The sequence below is a fragment of the Onychomys torridus genome, chromosome 4, assembly GCF_903995425.1.
Source record: "Onychomys torridus chromosome 4, mOncTor1.1, whole genome shotgun sequence".
NCBI lineage: Eukaryota > Metazoa > Chordata > Mammalia > Rodentia > Cricetidae > Onychomys > Onychomys torridus.
The window spans coordinates 149,917,348-149,929,529 of NC_050446.1; the positions used below are offsets into that span (position 1 = coordinate 149,917,348).

A 12,182-nucleotide genomic window follows, 5' to 3' on the forward strand; every position below is an offset into this window, starting at 1 on the left:
GTTGTGCCATGAGCGGCCCTGTGGAAGTCCCAGTGATAAGGAACAGAGAGCCAACAGTCATGCAAAGGAGCCTCCTTAGAAGTGAACCCTCTACCCTAGTCCTAGAGGAAGCTACTACCCAACTAACAGTCTATGACGTCACAAGACAGCGAGATCAAACCAGCCAGCTGAAGTTACCTTCAGAGTCCTATCCCTTAGGACCTTGTACACAGGCTGAGAAGTCCTAATCCAAAATACTTAGACCAGAGGTGTTTCCAATTTTAGAGTTCAGATTTAGGACTACTTGCATATTCTTAATTCAAAGCCCTTAAATCTGAAATGTTCCAGAATGAGAAATCCAAGTTTGAAGCACTTCAGAGTTTTAAAATTGGTATTGTTATATCACTGTGTGTGGTGCATATATGCCTCAGTGAGCATGCCAGGTCAGCTTTGGGGGATCATTTGCCTCCTTCCACCCTTATGGGTGCTCTGGGGCTCAAATGTTTCTAGACTTGCACAGTACAGTTGCTATCCTTCCCACCTCATTCCAGATGCTGATCACCAGGTCACTCTACCTGTAGCAGACATCTTTTTCAGTTCTTTTGTTTTAAGCTATTGTGTATTGGGATAATTTGCTATATAGCACTCGGTGACTAAGACACTGGGACTTTAATGCTCATTTAAGAAAAACTAAGCATAGTGTCACATAAGTTTTGGAGAGTTCAATTTGGCATTATATCATCTAAAGTGAGTGATGGTGGTTTCTGGGAGTGTTTCAAGGTGAAATTGGGTTTTCTTGTTTTGTTACATTCATAGACCCTTAAGATGATCACGCATCATTAAGGAAAAGCCACACATGGTGGCTCATGCCTGTAATCACAACTTGGAGGTTTGAGGCCAGCTGAGGTTATGTAGTGAGTTCTGAGCCAGCCTGAGTTATAGAAGGAAACTCTTATCTCAAAAAACAAACATAACAATTAAAGTGTGTGTGTGTGTGTGTGTGTGTGTGTGTGTGTGTGTGTGTGTGTAAAAATTGGGGAGATGGTTCAGTCAGTGAAGTGTTTGTCACATGTGGTGGTTTGAATAAAAATGGCCCCATAGTCCCATAGGGAGTAGCGCTATTAGGAGGTGTGGCTTTGCTGGAGGAAGTGTGTCAGTGGAGGCTGGCTTTCAGGTCTCAGATGCTCAGGTCACGCCCAGTGTGACGTTCTCTTCCTAATGCCTGCTGATCCAGCTACTTCTTCAGCACCATGTTTGCCTGTGTGCTGACATGCTTCACCATGATGATAATGGACTAAACCTCTAAATTATAAGCCAATCCCAATTCAATACTTCCCTTTATAAACGTTGCCATGTTCATAGTGTCTCTTCAATAGAAACCCTAACTAAGACACCACACAAACAGAAGGACCTGAGTTTGGATCCCTAACACACACATAAAATGAAATCTGATATGGTGGTGTGTGTGTCTAGAGACAGGAGGATTCCTGACACTTGATGGCCAGTTAGTCTTGCCTAATCAGTGAGCTCCAAGTTCAGTGAGAGACCTTGTCTATAAAAATAAGGAAGATAGCTGTGCCAACTTCTGGTGTCAATCAGCACCCCCCCCCAACAGGTACACTTGATTCTCTCTCTCTCTCTCTCTCTCTCTCTCTCTCTCTCTCTCTCTCTCTCTTCTCTCTCTCTCTCTCTCTCTCTCTCTCTCTCTCTCACACACACACACACACACACACTCACTCACATATACTCATATACACACACAGACACACTCATGCACATATACACTTATACACAAATGATAATAAAATTAGAAACATAAGCAACAACTTGGAGCCTGGGTGTAGCTAGTGATGGTATTATTTATCTGGGGTAGAGCAGCAAGGCCAGGGTGTTTACAGGAAGCAGGCACACCATTCCTTTAGGCAGGTGGAGCTCTGGCGGGCTTCATGCTCCGTGGCACCACAACAGCAGATGATCCACCTTTGGAATTCTGCCTCATTCTTGTGCATCAGAAGGAACTGTCCCAGCAGGACGTAGGCCTGGGAAGAGGGTCAGGTGGGAGGAAGACAGGGGTTACCAGAATCCCACTCCGAGGATCATCAGTACTCAGCTGTCAATCAAAGGTTTGGGTGTGGGTCAGACGGGAAGAGTCCCTTGTCAAGTCAACTCCTGACAAGCCCTGGGGAAAGGTGAGGTCAAGTTAATCACATACATCTCTTAGGCCTGGTCTAGGGACTGTCATCCTGCAGTGACAACCAGGCCTTTCCTCAAACTTGAAAAAATTCTCTGGGATCTTGTAAAAGAGAAGTTTCTGACTCAGTATCTAAAACGAGGGTGGGATCCCAAACTCTCCATTTCTAATAGGCTCCCAGATGAGGTTGGGCCAATGACAGTGTCTTGGGGAGACAGGGGGTAGGTGGCGAGCATACCTCTGAACTCCTTTTAGGTTTGCCATTTAATCTTTCCTTTGGTGGTGGTGGTGGTGGTGGTGGTGTGTATATGTGCACACTGTGGACTAAATCCAGCGCCTTGCATGTGCTAGGCATGTACTCAACCACTGAGCTACTTCTGTAGCCCAAGTAGTTTCTTCTTCAAAACACATCCCAAGCCAAGCTAGAGTGTGACTTCCTAGCCCACTGCTTTCTCAATGACTGGAATATAGGACACTTCAACCTCAGCACTCCTAGCACGCTGGATGGTTTTATATACATTACAGGGACTGTCCTGTGGACTGTAGGACATTTAACAGCATCTGCTATCCCCTGGATGCCAGTAGCAACTCCCCCAGTTCCCAAGACAGAAGAAATCATAAGGATTTCCAGATGTTGCTGAGAAATCTTTCTCACGTGAGAACTGCAGGTGTGGCTGGCAGGTGAAGGGCATGGTAGCATCCATTTGGCTCTGCAAACTACCTGTGATGGAGTGTCTCAGTGGGAAAGGAGACTCACAGAATCTGAGGCCCAGCACTGCTCTGCCCTGACTGAGTGTGGGTCAAATGGGAAGGCCAGGGAAGACACATGATGAGGAGAGTCATCCCCGAGGGAACAGCACAGATGGCAAAAATCATGCTTAACCTTGACCCTCTTGGTCAAGCCTCAGACTGGAGCTGTATTACTAGCCTCTTTCTCTCTTTTCTCTCTCTCTCTCTCTGAATGAGCTTTTCTGCTCCATAGACTGAGCAACAAGCTACCAATTTCCCTGTCCCTCCAGTTTGTGCACAGCCAAGGTGGAGGCTCCAGTTGTGCGAAAATAAACAATAAACAAATCTCTTCTAATAATTATATATAATCTCCTGGTTCTGTTTCTCTGGAAGCTCCTGATAATGTAATTCCTGAGAATGTCTGTGGATAAAAAAAACACATGGGCCAAGTATAATGGCACAGATATATGAAAATGCAACCGCAGGAGTCGTTACTTTGAATGTTAACTCTAAAACTTAATTTAAAAAATTAGAGACTGTGGAAATGGCTCATTGAGTAAGAACATTTTTTTGTGTGTGTGCAAGCATGAGGCCCTGAGTTCAAGTCCCGAGTACCCACATAAAAAGCTGGCTGTGGTCATGCATGGACCTCTAACCCTAGCATTGTGGAGTCAGAAGACTGCTGGGGCTTCCTGGCCAGCTGCCTGACTACAGATTCAGTGAAGATCCTGTTTCAAGAAAGTAAGAGTAGAGCAGGACAGCTGATGTGCTTGCTGCTCCAGCCTCTGCATGTACACCCATGTACATGTAATACACATAACACACACACCCCGAGCAAAAAAGGAAAATGTAAACACATAGAAGGCATAGATATTAAGTGCACCCTGATTCCTGGTTCTATAGCAATTTTGTAGTCATGAGTTTTCTGCCTGCTTGTCCCCCACAGCTCTTACATCTTCACCAGACTGTTATTACCAAGGAGCGAGACAGCAGAACCCTGGATGAGAGAGCTACTACACAACAGAGGCTAGATTTCAGGTCGCAGTATCTATTCGTTGCTTTCTCTCTAGCCAGGAATGAAGGAAATTCAGCTTCCATCTATACCTTCAAGTTCTGGGTCCTTCCTAGGAAAACCTGCTGTTGGCTGTGTTGACTTTCCATTACATAAAACAAAGCAAATTTCATCTTAATCAAAGGGGATATATAAATGTGTGTGTGTGTGTGTGTGTGTGTGTGTGTGTGTGTGTGTGTGAAGTTGAATAAAAGCTCAATCCTAGTCACAAAAGGTGCTTGAATATTAGAGTTTGTAGGTTTTATTTTACTTTTTATAGTGGAGCTGGGATAAACCCAGGGCTTTGCACACTACACAAGTACTCTACCACTGAGCTCCCCGCTGCCCTTCAGGGCTTAATTTTAGATATTGCTCAGTTGTTGAAAAGAGAAAGGAGCTATAGACTTGCAGTGATTTTTAAGGCACAACTTTATTTAAAAAATATAAAACCAAAACCCAGTGTCTTAACGCAACCTCATTTTTTTAATCAGTATCCTCCCATTTTCGCTGGTGGATTTTGCTGAAGTGGTTTTAAATCATGACTTTGCAGCCCTGGCACACACTAAGTGTTCACTGAGGCCTGTGCTGCAGTTGTAGAAGTACCTGGGTGAGTACAACAGGGTATATACAGAGCTTCACAGGAGAAGAACTATCAATGAGATTTGTAACACCACGCTGTAGGGTTTAGGGATTTAGTCAGTAGCAGAATTCTTCCCTTGAAGGCACAAGTCCTCAGCACTAGGAGGAAAAAAATGGCAAATAGCATGTGATACTTTTGAGTCCTTTGGCAAGCCACCCAATGCTGGAGACCCCTGACATGTATTAAATCAATCCGTTTGATTCTCATGGGTGTTCTGCCCACCCATTCTTTAGATGGTGTCCCTAACAAGGGACACCTGAGAGGTTGAGACTCCCTCCTCTGCCCACCCTGTTCTTCCATATTCCAGCCATCTGTAGTCCAGCCCGGAGATGAAGGCATCCTCTGCCTGTTTCTGAGGCTGGCCCTGGCCTCAGTTGATGTGGTAATCAGAGCCTCTGTAGCCTGCAGGGCTCAGCGGCCAGGAAGCCCAGGAATGTGTGGCAGGCGGGACCCAGGCAAGCTTTCCAGGAACGTGGCAGGGAGAAGGTTCTCTGAGCCAAGTTGCAATCTGAGACTCCATCCTTCTGGGCTTTCCCTGGAGTCCCACGCTGGCACCTTCCAGAGAGCCCAGAGATGGACTGCCTTCTTGCTTTATCCTCGGGGGTGTCACATGAGTCCGGGATTCTGGTCTTGATCAATGCCTTTTTGGTTTCTCCACGACCTCCAGAAAATGATTCCCTGATCAGAAACCCCGAGACAAGGAGGGTGGTACAGAACACAGATGCCCCAGGCAGGACTTTCTACTTTCTGTCACCCTGGCCAGTGGCCATGCCATAGCCTGGGACATACATTTCTTCCTGCAGTAACAGATAGTAGCTCAAGGGCAGACTTGCTCTTGACTCCAAGTCCACCCAGGGAAACTCTGCCAGGGTCTCCTCCCAAGTTGTGTGCACTGGTCTCTTATGGCTAGTGTCCTTTCAGTGATTTGAATCTCAGAGGCTGATCCGTGTAGTTGCCTGAGACCCTGCACATAGAAGGTCCGTAGACTCCTTTTAATGCTATGCTGTCTTGATACATTTACACTTGATTTCAGCCCAAAGGCTAGGAAGTGATAGGCCTTAATACATTTAAAAAGATCTCATCTTGTCATTCTGCATTGGGCCCTGCAAACCAGGTAGCTGGCCCTAGTCTGCACTCATTAAAATGTTGACCCTTCATCATGGCACCTGGGCTTGTCAGACTGAGATGAGCTCTTGTGGCTTTTCTCATTATCAAGCTTCTAGTACATTCCCTTGCCCTTGATCAACAGTTCCCAAGCCCCATACAGAGTATACCTCCCATTGTAAGACGCTGCCGTGATTGTATGACTCTTCTGGTTTCCTTTCAACAAACATGCATGCTTTGGTCTTCAGTAGACATATCCAGGGGTGCCCTTGCAAACCCAGTGTTTCTGAGTCACTCCAAGCTTAAAGCACAGAGTCTTGGGGTGAGTGCTCAGTCCATACAGGTTCTGGACCTCTTTCCTCTTCTCTATGCTCCTGAGACATGTTCATATTATTACGTTATTCATTCATTTTTACAAATTCGGCTTCCTCTGGATCCCTTGTATTTTACCTCACTATGCTATGCAGAGTAACCGCCAAGCTTAAGTGACTGGTTCCGTGCAAGTTTCATATGCCAGTGGTAGGGTCCAATGCCAGCAGAGGACCGGAGAAACTGGGTTCCTCAGCAGCTCAGCCTTAAAACCTGGGGACATGAGGAAGGCAGCAACTGGCTGTCCTGGAGCCTCCTGGTCCTGAGCTCAGCCTTCTGGCCTCTCTTCACATTACAACAGAGTGACTTTGGGATGAGATTGGCCATTTCAAGGACCCTGGGTTGGAAGAGGGTGGGTCCATAGATGCTCATGCTCACAGTCTGACTTTATGTGTGGGTGGCAGTGGGTAGGGAGTCAGAGCTCCAGCCTGGCTGTGGCAAGTCTGACACCATGTGCATGATGGATTTTTCCACTCACACTATCCCTTTCTACCCAGCAGCTCTCCTGCCACTGTTAAATCTTGACCAGTGCTGTCCAGGAGAAATAGTAAATGAGCCAGTTACATAAGTAATTTTAATCTTCTAGAGTCCATGAAAGGAATAAAGGGGGAGAAAAAAGACAAAATGTATTCCGATGATATACTTTATTTTCTTCCATATTTTCAAAATATTATTTCAGTATGTAATCAATAAAAATGTTATGAGATGTTTCACATTCTTTTTTAGGGGAAGGCTTTAGCATCAAAGAGCATGTTTAATATTTTTAGCCCATCTCCATGTAGACAAGGGCTTAGCAGACACAGGGCCAGTGGCTACCATTTTGCATTTAGGTCCTCAGGCAAGAGTTGATTGCCCCAGTGAACAGCAGGTGCTGAGTAACTAGACAGACCAGTAACATGTTTTGGCCTCTGAGCCCCTGAAGAGGTTCAGTTGAAGTGAGTCAATAGTTAATGTTTTCTTCTTTAAAAAATATCTTGTGTGTGAGAGAAAGGAGGAAGAGAGAGAGAGCAAGCAAGTGTAGAGGGCTTGTGCATGGGTACCTATGTGCAGCACACATACGTAGAGGTCAAAGGACAACCTCAGATGTCAATCATTGCCTGAGACAGTCTTGTTTGCCACTATATAAGACAGAAGCCTTCTATTTCTGCCTCCCAACTTACTGTATGCATGTATTACAGACGTATGCTACTACACCACACTTTGTATGAGTTCAAGGAATCATGCTCAGGCATGGCAAATAATTTACCCCTTCAGCCATCTTCTCAGCCCAAGTTTTCTTTTTGTTTTGTTTTTTTGTTTTTGTTTTTGTTTTTGAGCTGAGGATCGAACCCAGGGCCTTGTGCTTGCTAGGCAAACACTCTACCACTGAGCTAAATCCCCAACCCCCAAGTTTTCTTTTTGAAGCCAGGCTTCACTGTGTTGTCCAGGCTGGTCTGGAATTTATAGGCTGAAATAACTCTCTTGTCTCAATCTCCCAGGTCATTGAAACTACAGGCACACACTCCTGTACCCTGTGAATCAATAGTTTTAAAGATCATGGTTTAGCCATGAGGGGTAGACCAGCAGTCTGTCCATTGTAGTCAAGGCTCTGGGGGCAGAGGAGGAGACACACGTCCCGTTTCTTCATGCCAGCCATCTGAAGCATGGGAAGATGTCTGCTCAATTCAGGCCACACCCCTAGAGAGGTGATAGATGTGGGGGGGGGGGCATCCTTGCTGTCTAATTAATAATTTCTTGTTCCCTGTGCATTCAGCAGCCTGGTGGTTCTGGAGAAAGCTGCTGGCCTAGTAAAGAGCCCAGGCAAGCAGGTGTGAAGGCAGCCCACGGAGCTGCAACCCACTAGCTATTTAGCACAGGCACAAAAGGAGCTGAGAGAGCCACTGCCCCTGGGAAAATGCCAAGAATGTTTTGCAAACCAGTGTGACCCCTGAGGCAATATTTGTTCAAGGCAAAGATGAGAACTCAGCCTGGGGAGAGAAGAAGAAGAAAATGATGGCCGCATTTTAACAGAGGCTGGTAAAGACAGAGGTTGGGATGAGGCCCTGAAAGACCCCCTCCCCGAAGGGCCCCTGTGGGCAGAAAATGAGTACCCCATGGGTTGTATTTTCATTGACTAGCCTGGAGATCCCTGCCTTATGGAATCTTCTTATCTCATGCTGTCATTCTGGCCGTGCCCACAGATCCATCAGCATCCTGATGCATTTGTTCACCTTGTAGGTGACACACCTGGGCATCCTCCTGGGTACTCTTATGGGCCCAGTCAGGGTCTGATGGGTCCCAGGTGCTGATGTGGAATATAACTATCAAATCTTTTTTTTTTTTTAACTGCCAAATCTTAATCTAAGCCCTTTCCTGCTGGATATAAGTGCGTGAATCTTCTTGTGTTGTTTATGACGTACAACCTGTGGCCATTCTCATTCCCACTGGGGAATCTCACAGAGCCAACTCCCAAAGCCTCTGCACTGCATTTTTATTTTACCCGACTTTATTACTTTGTGTTGTGTTATATCTTAAAGCGGGATTGGATAAGGACCCCAGGGCCTCAGGTGCTGGGCAAGCACTACCACTGAGTCACACTGGTCATGCCTCCATTTGCACTGACCTTTAAAGGTCGAGAAACTCAAATCAAAGGACAACAATTACCAGCCCCCATCAGTTTCAGGAGTCAGTAGCTCTGGGACTGCTCAGGGCCCCGAGTGGAATGCTGGACACCATGCTGGCCAGTTGGTCATGAGCATAAAGAGTTCTTGTCCATGTACTAAGATGCCCATAGGAACTCCCTAAAGTCCTGTGTGTGCCAGAGTCAGGAACCTGAAACATGTCTGTTTATTCATTCATTTCGTTATCTCCAACCCCATCTGTCTCTCTACCTATAATCCTTACTTAGAATAGAGTTCAGCAGGAGAAGGCAAGACTACACCATAAAACAAAGCAAAAGTTGGCAGAGAAAGAGGATGCTGAGTTTCAAGGCACAGGGAACGACTGGAGAGTTTGGGGCTGCTCTTTGTCTTGGGTAATGGCTACCTGACTATGCATTTGTAGAAAGTCACAGAACTGCTGTGTGTAGTGGCAGATGTCTGTAACATATGAGAAAATCAGGTAGAAGAAGCTAGCCTAAGCTACACAATGACGCGCAAGCCAGCCTGAATCCCCAAACCCTATCTCAAAAGAATAAACAGACAAAAGTCATAGAACTATGTGATTTAAAAGGGATAAAATCATTGCACACAATTATACATCAATAAGAATATTTTTTAAATGTTGAGCATAAAGGAACAACCCAGTTAGGGAAACATGGTAGATAACAGAACAATGGGCACCTTTGGGGATGGGGTTCACTCTGGCTGAGAGGAGGTATTGGAGGCCATCTGGAAGGAAGTTGGGAGGTATCCAGTCCCTGGACCTAGGTGGTAGGTACATGGGTATATCTATCTATGTAAAAAATGTACTGGGCCCTACACTTCGTACTGTGTGTGTACTATACACAGTAGAGGAATGTGTTGCTTAATCTTCATTGTCAACATGTCTGGATTTGGAAACCCTGAGGAGACACGCCTCTGAGCTTATCTGTAAAGTTGCTTTAAGAGAGAATGAACTGAATGCTGGACTATCCACCCTGAACGTGAGTTGCATCATTCTATGGATGGAGGGCAAAGGAGGAAGCCAGATGATCATGGGCATTCTCCTTCCTCTGTTTCCTGGTGACATTACAGACCATGCCTTTCCCACCATAATGATTGTATGACTTTGAACTATGAGACAAAACAAGCTTTCTTTTGTGTTAGGTACTTGGTCACAACCAGGAGAAAAATAACTAATGCAAAGAAATAATAATAATAATAAAAGGAAAAGAATGATCACCTCTTTAAAGAAAAAGCTTTGTAATTTAAAAATTCTCCCTTAGTCAGACTGGCCTCCTTCACTTAGCTGCTTGGGTATGGTCTTCCCTGTTTATCAGAGAAGAAAGCATCAAGTCCCCTCAGCCATGTAGCTCACTCTGACAGTGCCACAAAGTGGATATTCACTTGGCTGAGTAAGGGGGCGGGGGTGAGATTCACAACATATAACAGGTACAGTGCAGCATGTCAGTCAGAAACCATGGGCCCAGATGTTAAGATTTGGGCACAAAACAAATATAATGTCAGTCACATATACACAGGCAACAGTTCTGGGCCTTTAAATGTTTTTGTTATATTAGTGGAAGATAACTTGCTCATTAATGGCATTGCCCTTGGAAGGGAACAATACAGTTCTCATAGGACCCTGATTAGTTCTTAAGAGAGCAATTTGTATAAAAAGGGCATGAATGGGGCCTTGGGGATATAGCTTATGGCAGAGGGCATGCTTAGCAAATGGAAGTCCCTAAATTCAACCTAAAGCACCAAAACCAGGGGGTAAACAAAAGAGCAGACTGGTCCTTTTGCACCCTCTGGCTTTCTATTTCATCCTATGATCTCCTCACACCAGCTCCTGCCCACGATACCATGCTGTGATGTGGCTGGGAAGGTCCTCACCAGAGGCCAAACATGTCACCCAATATCAGACTTTCAACCTCCAAAACTATGAGCGAAGTAGAAATCCTTTCTTTATAAAGTCCCCAGAGTCAAGTATTTTGTTATAAAAATGGAAAGTAGACTAAAACATTCCAATCCCAATAGCTCTCCCTGAGGCCATTCTTAGGCTAGGAATGAATTTTAGAATAACTCTTACCTTCTCACCTATGTGGAGCTCCCAGACTGCTGGCTCTCAACATGCCATTGCCATGCTGGTATCCTCACAGACAAGCAAGAAGCCATGGGCCCTGCCCCGGAGGTGGAGAGTGCACCCAAGTCATCGGTCTTGACAACTCTGTAGCAGTCCTGGCTCTGTCAGATCCTGGGTGTTTGAGTACTGAACAGACCCTGTCAGCCTTGGCTGCTCTGCACAGAGGCAATTCTATTTGCCATCATCTACAAGCCTTAGAGACTCCTAAGCACATGAGGTCAGTGGCAGTGAAGTCCGTGGCATCCTGCCAAGTAGCAGTTTTTTTCTCTGAGGGCCACTCACTGAGGCACATGGCAGGGGCTGCCATCTGGCTAGAGGAAGGCAGGTTAGAAAGAAGAGTTAGGGAAGAAAAAACAATGTACCTTGTTGAAACCTTTGGTGACCAAATTGATGGCAAGCTCCCGGCTGACTCCATCCACCCAGGCCACGTCCTTCTCCCCGATGGGTTCAGAGAGGAAGGCTCTCAGCCTAGGAGACATGTGGTCCATCTGCTGCAACAGATATGGGAGGGAGAGAGGGTGAGGAGATGTCTGATTGCTCATACTACTGTGGGCATTGGGGAGGTCCCTCTGTCTAAGGAATGGAGGGCAACAGATGGCAGACTGGAGTCTATCATTCCACATCTCCTGGGGACTTGTAAATACCAGGCGTGCTGTCCCGTGCTGGAGGCCTTTACACTTCCTTTCCTACCTGGGTGGAGGAGAAGTGTGCGGATGGCTGTGGATGAGAAATGAAGGCGAGCTAAACGCTAAGAATTCCAAGCTCCTTCCCAACTCCTTCACCCAACACACTCAAAGAAACAATTGTCGAGCTGGTAAGACGACTCTGGGTAAAGGCACTGGCCACCAGCCTGATGGTTTAATCCTCTAAACCAGGATGTGGTGGTTAAGTTTTAAAGGTCAACTTGCCACAATTTGGAGTTACCTGGGAAGAGAGCCTGGAGGAGGGACTGCCTAGATCAGGTTAGCCTATGGGCATGTATGCCTAGAGGGGATTGTATTGTTCATTAACGCAGGAGGACCTGGCCCACTATGGGTGGCTCTGTTCCCCAGGCAAAGGTTGCTGAACTATGTAAAACAGAAGGAAGCTAGCAGAGCAGGTAGCATGAGTGTGGTCTTTTCTCTTTGCTCTGCTTTTGACTGTGGACAAGGTGTGACTAGCTGCTAGAGTTCCTTCCTTGACATCCCCTCACCCAGAATTGTAAGCTGGAATAAATCCCTTCCTCCCCAAGTTGCTTTCCTCCCCCATGATTTGCCACAGCAACAGAAATGAAGTTCTCTTCAGACCTCCTTATGCCTACCGTGGCACATGTGCCTACCACCACAATAATGAGAAATGTAAAGAAAATTTAGCCG

The 12,182-nt window shown here is 46.0% G+C and overlaps 1 protein-coding gene across 1 annotated transcript; it reads right to left on the minus strand.

The window, feature by feature from the left end:
* Window positions 1-1,806: 1,806 nt before the first annotated feature.
* Banf2 (BANF family member 2) lies at window positions 1,807-11,317 on the minus strand. Its single transcript, XM_036183359.1, has 2 exons — window positions 11,190-11,317; window positions 1,807-2,018 (listed from the first exon to the last, which is right to left on the minus strand). The coding sequence occupies exons 1-2, from the start codon at window positions 11,313-11,315 to the stop codon at window positions 1,872-1,874; spliced, it is 273 nt and encodes a 90-aa protein (XP_036039252.1). The 5' UTR covers window positions 11,316-11,317; the 3' UTR covers window positions 1,807-1,871.
* Between the last annotated feature and the right edge of the window lie 865 nt (window positions 11,318-12,182).